This window comes from Bombina bombina, chromosome 12, assembly GCF_027579735.1.
Source record: "Bombina bombina isolate aBomBom1 chromosome 12, aBomBom1.pri, whole genome shotgun sequence".
Taxonomy (NCBI): Eukaryota; Metazoa; Chordata; class Amphibia; order Anura; family Bombinatoridae; genus Bombina; species Bombina bombina.
In genome coordinates, this window is record NC_069510.1 from 90,642,777 (window position 1) to 90,650,784 (window position 8,008).

Consider the following 8,008-nt stretch of genomic DNA (forward strand, 5'->3'; position numbering starts at 1 on the left):
TGTTTTTATTTGAAAAAGCAGGAATGTAAACTTATGAGCTGGCCCATCTTTGGTTCAGCACCTGGATAGCGCTTGCTGATTGGTGGTTAAATGTAGTCACCTGTGTAATAGAAGATAGATTATGTAATAACAAGCTGTTGCTCTACTGTAAGTTTTTATTTAAAGGGAACGTAAACAATATGTTTTACTGTGCATATGAAAAAAAAAAAACTTTTTAAAACATGTTAAAATATATATATTTTATTTGAAAAAGGTTAAAGAGAAATAGTTGTAATAGAAAAATGCGATCGAGAGTTTTCTTATTGCTCTCTTACTTTCCTATACCTATGTGTTTAACCCCCACAAAAGCCAGTACAATATTTAGCTAATTAGAGGTTGGCATATGTGGGTAGCAATCAATCATCAACAAACTAGCAGAAAGTGCATGTCTGTACCTAGCTGGTTCATATGATAGAAGTTCCACAGCTCAATAAGTTGCTAGTGACACACACATAAGCAGACAACAAAAACAGTGCAGAAACATCAATTATAAAGTGCCCTCTTGTAGAAATAACAAAGAAACGTACATAGTGTAAAAATAAAACACATAATTTCATTACAGCATATATTAAAAAAATAACTTTATTTTAGTATGCGTTTATCTCCGGCAAAGAAATAAAATACCTAGTCAATTTGGGCTCCTGCGACACTACAGATGCTCACACAGCTGGTGAAACAATCAGACGCAGGCATACATGTGTATGCTCCAATTACTAGCTGAATTCTCATCTGCAATAATGCAACTTTGACTATGTATTTAACCCTTTTATGGGGTTAAGCACTGAGTACAAGAAAATGATTTGTTTAAAAATTACATGCTTTAAAGAAACCCTGCATTATATTCTTAGATTCAAATGCAACTTTAACATAAAATAAAACAAGAGAATAGACATATTATTTATCTCCTTTGATTCTAGCATTTTGGCTTCTCTGTGTCTTCAGAGGTCGATGTTTATCAAGATGACAAAGGAAGCAAAAGGCAAAATGGAATTGCAGGACATCACATACTTTGGACCAAAAGTGACCAGTGAGCCTCTTAAAGAAGAAGAACCTAGCCAACCAGTGGTCAAGAAGTTTCATGCCCACAAAGCCCAGGCAAGAGATTACTGCAAGTACCAAGTACTTTTTTGAAGAAGCATCTCCATGACAGCTCTGTAACCTCAGACCAGAAACGACTGCTAATAAAATATGGAGGGACAGAGCAAACTCAAATCCATGTGGGTGCAGCAATGCCATAATGTAGCTACTCAGTGATGTGATTTCCATAGCAATGAAACGCTGGCTGTTCCAACTGTTTAAGATAGAGCTGCACCAGACGATTACCCAAGCAAATATAGGCAATGTAAACCATTGGTCTAGCACTGCAGCCCAGTGTCCTTGTGTCCAAATTCTGACCCACTGGACTGGACCATATGCCAGAGCCATCCAGGAAAATATATTCTTCATATAGTGTCCTCTCTGGTCTTTAATTCCAATTGTCCTATCATCTTGTGTGAGCCAGTATATGCCTAGATAGATATATCCAAGGTTAACAAGGGAGTTAAAAGGCATAGCGAGGAGAGGTGGAAGCCATGAAACGGGTGCTTCTGCATAGTGGCTGTAGCCCAGTTCTGTGGTGATTGAATCCAGCATGCCTGTGCTCACAGTTACCAGGCTGAAGGCAAAAGCCACAGCAACATGCAAACAGGCTTTGTCAAGGGCCACAGTTTGTCCCATTCTAGCAATACACTTGCACACATTGAATATGCAGGTTAAGCAGATTACTGAACAACAGTCTACAGCTTCCTGTCTTTTCACATGTAGCAGAGGGCTGGGGTCATATTACTACAAACCACTCCTACTCTCTCTTCTCTGCAGCCTTTGGACTTCCCATCTGCTCGTGTAAATGGGTTGTGACTTGCTGTGGCAGAGTCTATATCAGATTGCTAAAAGGGACATTGTAATGCCAACATAAAATCTAATTTGGAAAAAGCATTAGTGGCCTTTGCTATGTATCAGGTATATGCTGATCAAAAACATTTTTTTTCTCTACAGAATACAACGTTGAAGTGGAAATTTCTGTAGACAAATCATTAGATAAGCTTATATAAGGACCCTATGTGCTTTAAAGGGAACTGTCTACACCAGAATATTAATTGTTTTAAAAGATAGATAATCCCTTTATTACCCATTTCCCAGTTTTGCATAACCAACACAGTTATAATAATATACTTTTAACCTCTGTGATTATCTTGTATCTAAGCCTCTGCAAACTGCCCCTTTTTTCAGTTCTTTTGACAGACTTGCAGTCTAGCCAATCAGTGCCTGCTCCCAGATAACTTCACGTGCACAAGCACAGTGTTATCTATATGAAACACATGAACTAACACCCTCTAGTGGTGAAAAACTGTTAAAATGCATTATGAAAAGAGGTGTCCTTCAAGGTCTAAGTAATTAGCATATGAACCTCCTAGGTTAAGCTTTCAACTAAGAATACCAAGAGAACAAAGCAAAATTGGTGACAAAAGTAAATTGGAAAATTGTTTAAAATTACATGCTCTATCTGAATCATGAAAGTTTATTTTGGTCTAGACTGTCCCTTTAAGGGATACGAAACCCACATTTTTTTCTTTCATGATTCAGAGCAATTTTAAGCAACTTTCTAATTTATTCCTATTATCAATTTTTCTTCGTTCTCTTTGTACCTTTTTTGTAAAGCAGGAATGTAAGCTTAGGAGCCAGCCCATTTTTGGGTTATCACCCAGATAGTGCTTGCTGATTGATGGCTAAATGTAGCCACCAATAAGCAAGTGCTACCCAGGGTAGCAATGAAACTGGCTATTTTATATCTATTTAAAGGGACATTGTAGTCAGGAAACAAAGTGCAATATTTGAGAAAAAATAATGACTTAAAATATTTTTGCAATATATATTTACATTTTTGCAGCTAAAGTTGTTAAAAATGTAAGTGGAGTTGCCTTGCTGTCTTTTTCCTTTTATGAACTGTATGATACTATAGTATTGTTTCGTCTCAACACAGCTCACTCTTTTCTACGTTCCCTGGCTGACTGTGGCACTAGCTGTGCACAATATGTTGTGTTCACCATAGAATGCATACGTTTTCTGCCTACTTTAGCAGAAATAAGGTAAATTATAAGGAAAAAGTAAGTTTAAGTTGCTCTTACTGCAGATACTAGTTTGTTGCCAAGGTAACCCAGGCTGTGCAGGAATTGCAATCAACTTCAGAGCATCAGAGCTATCTATCTGTGCTTGCTTCATGTTTTATGTCTCTGCATTTTCCTTCTTTGCTATGTGCAGTATACTTTGCACAGCTTGAATTATGACAGCCAGTGGTGCCTGGTAGCCGAGTAGGTTGCTCTATGCATGTAATACAGCTGATTAGGGAGCGTAGGAAAATAGTGAGCTGTGTGGGGGAAGGAATACTTTAGTTTAATACTGTTTATAATAAGAAATGACAACGCAGACAAGTTTAACAACAACATTTTTAATACATATATATTGCGAAAATGCTAATTGTGTGTTTTTTTTTTTTTAATTATAAATAAATGCTTTGTTTTCATACTACAGTGTCCCTTTAAATTGATCCTCTAGCACTGCAAGATGTCTCACAAGATTCTAGAAAGGCAACTTTTGCTATATCTCTCTAAGGGGCATTCCTGGATGTGAAGAATAGACAAACACAGTACAATACAGCATTTAAATTTATTTTAAAGGGACATTAAAGTCAAATTGAACATTTAATGTTTCAGATAAAACATGTAATTTTAAACAAGTTTCCAGTTTACGTCTATTTTTTTAATATGCTTCGTTATCTTGATACCCCTTCTTGAAAAGCATACCTAAGTAGGTTCAAGAGCAGCAATGCACTACTTGGGAGCTAGTTGCTGATTGGTGGCTGCACGTATTTGCTTCTTGTCATTGGCTCACCCAATGTATTCAGCTAGCTCCCAGTAGTGCATAGCTGCTCCTTCAACAAAGGATACCAAGAATTGAAGTAAATTAGAACATTGTTTAAAATTGTATGTTCTGTTATGAAAAAAAGTGTTTTATGTCCTTTGTTTTATTACATGTAAACTTTGCACGTCCTGTTTTGTGTTTTTAATGCAATTTAGATTCTGTATACAGCAGGGTATTGAGGACTGTGATTATATAAATTGTACAGTGAATCAACCTGGTATACAAAGTGCAAATCAACCTCTACAACATACACCTCTAGCCAATACATACGAGAAAGAAAAATAAACGTATGTGAAACACAAAAAAAAAAGAAGAGAAACAAAGAAATAAAAAATAAAACACAACCACTCCTAGGCGTCCCTAGGGGGAGCTGACACCATCAGGAATAAGTTGAAATATGAACAGTATATGGTTATGAAAATCTATACAGGTATTCCTCATTTTGCGCAGTTTCACTATAGCGCCTCTTCCTAGTGATCATGTGACCACTACTGAAGAAGTTATTCCACAGGCTCCTTAGCGTAAAACAACATATTTGCAGAAGAGTTTTTACCACCTGCATTTATAGCACAGCACTAATACTGTGCACAGCACGAGTAGTAAAAAAGGTAAAAAAAAGTAAATTTATGCTTACCTGATAAATTAATTTCTTCTATGGTACGACGAGTCCACGGATTCATCCTTTACTTGTGGGATATTATCCTCCTGCTAACAGGAAGTGGCAAAGAGCACAACAGCAGAGCTGTCTATATAGCCCCTCCCTTAGCTCCACCCCCCAGTCATTCGACCGAAGGTAAAGGACGAAAAAGGAGAAACTAAAAGGTGCAGAGGTGACTAAAGTTTAAAATAAAAAAATATAATCTGTCTTAAAATGACAGGGCGGGCCGTGGACTCGTCGTACCATAGAAGAAATTAATTTATCAGGTAAGCATAAATTTACTTTTCTTCTATAAGGTACGACGAGTCCACAGATTCATCCTTTACTTGTGGGATACAATACCAAAGCTACAGGACACGGATGAACGGGAGGGACAAGACAAATGGCTAAATAGAAGGCACCACTGCTTGAAGAACTTTTCTCCCAAAAATAGCCTTCAAAGAAGCAAAAGTATCAAATTTGGAAAATTTGGAAAAGGTATGAAGCGAAGACCAAGTCGCAGCCTTACAAATCTGTTCAACAGAAGCATAATTTTTAAAAGCCCAAGTAGAAGCCACCGCTCTAGGAGAGTGAGCTGTAATTCTTTCAGGAGGCTGCTGTCCAGCAGTCTCATATGCCAAACGGATGATGCTTTTCAGCCAAAAAGAAAGAGAGGTAGCCGTAGCTTTTTAACCTCTACGTTTTCCAGAATAGACAACAAACAGAGAAGATGTTTGACAGAAGTCTTTGGTCGCTTGCAAGTAAAACTTCAAAGCACGAACCACGTCCAAGTTGTGCAACAGACGCTCCTTCTTAGAGGAAGGATCAGGACACAGAGAAGGAACAATAATCTCCTGATTAATATTCTTATTAGTAACAACCTTAGGAAGGAATCCTGGTTTGGTACGCAAAACCACCTTATCAGCATGGAAAACAAGATAAGGCGAGTCGCATTGCAATGCAGATAGTTCAGAAACTTTTCGAGCCGAAGAGATAGCAACTAAAAACAGAACTTTCCAAGATAGAAGCTTAATATCTATGGAATGCATAGGTTCAAACGGAACCCCTTGAAGAACTTTAAGAACTAAATTCAAACTCCATGGCGGAGCAACAGGTTTAAACACAGGCTTGATTCTAACTAAAGCCTGACAGAACGACTGAACGTCTGGAACATCTGCCAGACGCTTGTGCAGTAAAATTGATAAAGCAGATATCTGTCCCTTTAGGGAACTAGCTGATAGCCCCTTCTCCAATCCTGATCTTACTCCATGAGTAGCCTTTGGATTCGCACCAATAAAGATATTTATCTTATGATAAATTTTCCTAGTGACAGGCTTTCGAGCCTGAATCAAGGTATCTATGACCGACTCAGAGAATCCTCGCTTGGATAAAATCAAGCGTTCAATCTCCAGGCAGTCAGCCGCAGAGAAACTAGATTTGGATGCTGGAACGGACCTTGAATGAGAAGGTCCTGTCTCAGTGGCAGAGTCCATGGTGGTAGATATGACATGTCCACCAGGTCTGCATACCAAGTCCTGCGTGGCCACGCAGGTGCTATCAAAATCACAGAAGCTCTCTCCTGTTTGATTCTGGCAATCAAACGAGGAAGGAGAGGAAAAGGTGGAAACACATAAGCCAGGTTGTACGACCAAGGTACTGCTAGAGCATCTATCAGTACTGCTTGAGGATCCCTTGATCTTGACCCGTAACAAGGAAGTTTGGCATTCTGACGAGATGCCATCAGATCCAATTCTGGTGTGCCCCATTGTTGAATCAATTGTGCAAACACCTCCGGATGGAGTTCCCACTCCCCCGGATGAAAAGTCTGACGACTTAGAAAATCCGCTTCCCAGTTCTCCACTCCTGGGATATAGATTGCTGATAGATGGCAAAAGTGAGTCTCTGCCCATCGAATTATTTTGGAAACCTCTATCATCGCTAGAGAACTCTTTGTTCCCCCGATGATTGATATATGCTACAGTCGTGATATTGTCCGACTGGAATCTTATGAATCTGGCCAAAGCCAGCTGAGGCCACGCCTGAAGCGCATTGAATATCGCTCTCAGTTCTAGAATATTTATCGGGAGGAGAGCCTCCTCCTGAGTCCACACACCCTGAGCTTTCAGGGAATTCCAGACTGCACCCCAGCTCAATAGGCTGGCATCCGTCATCACTATGACCCATGCTGGCCTGTGGAAACACATTCCCTGGGACAGCTGATCCTGTGACAACCACCAAAGAAGAGAGTCTCTGGTCTCTTGATCCAGATTTATCTGAGGAGATAAATCCGCATAATCCCCATTCCACTGATTGAGAATGCATAGTTGCAGTGGTCTGAGATGCAAGCGAGCAAACGGAACTATGTCCATTGCCGCTACCATTAGTCCGATTACCTCCATACACTGAGCCACTGACGGCCGAGGAATGGAATGAAGAGTTCGGCAGGTGGTTAAAATCTTTGATTTCCTGACCTCCATCAGAAAAATTTTCATGTCCACCGAATCTATCAGAGTTCCCAGGAATGGAACTCTTGTGAGAGGGATAAGTGAACTCTTTTTTTTACGTTCACCTTCCACCCGTGCGATCTTAGAAAAGCCAACACGATGTCCGTGTGAGATTTGGCTAGTTGGTAAGTTGACGCCTGAATTAAGATATCGTCCAGATAAGGCGCCACTGCTATGCCCTGCGGCCTGAGAACCGCCAAAAGGGAATAAGGAAATAAGAGTGTCCCCAGGCGCCAACCTGAACGGAGGGTAAGGTGGAAGGATGGAATGCGTGGGTATGCAAAAATAATTAAATTTAATATACCATCTGGTTACAAATATAAAATAAAATATTAAAAACAGTTATCATGGATCCATGTACAAATAAATTAAAAAGCAAATGGTTACAGTAAAAAGCAAGTAAAAACAAATTATGCAGGTTCAATATATTAATGTTAGCAGCAAAGTGAATATAAAGTGGATAAAAAAATACCAGTGGGCACAAAAAAACTTGAAAAATGTCCGTGAATTAAAAAATCCTTGTGGCTGGGACCAGTGGTCCAAGAGAATTGTTGGTAATATTCGATTTCAAAAAAGTGATGTGAAGTGTTTGTAATATTAATATCCAAAATTAATGTGAGTCCAAAATGAATTGTGTCCAAATGTCTATAATCCAAACGTGATTGAAGGATGAAGGAAAAAATATGAAAATTATAAAAAGAAAAAATACTGAAAAGCTGGGTGAAAAAATGAGTTAAAAATGAGCAAACAAATGGAATAGGTCCTAGGTGCTGACACACATACGACTAGTGAGCCAGAGTGGGGGTATACCTAAGGGGAAAAACGATAAGACAAATGTGTAGAATAATCACGATGCAGTAGCATAAATGAA

At 39.0% G+C, this 8,008-nt stretch overlaps 1 protein-coding gene across 1 annotated transcript; it reads right to left on the minus strand.

The window, feature by feature from the left end:
* Nucleotides 1-224: 224 nt before the first annotated feature.
* On the minus strand, nucleotides 225-1,841 carry TMEM187 (transmembrane protein 187). Its single transcript, XM_053696066.1, has one exon. It carries the CDS (start codon nucleotides 1,753-1,755, stop codon nucleotides 934-936), a length of 822 nt encoding a protein of 273 aa, XP_053552041.1. The 5' UTR covers nucleotides 1,756-1,841; the 3' UTR covers nucleotides 225-933.
* Between the last annotated feature and the right edge of the window lie 6,167 nt (nucleotides 1,842-8,008).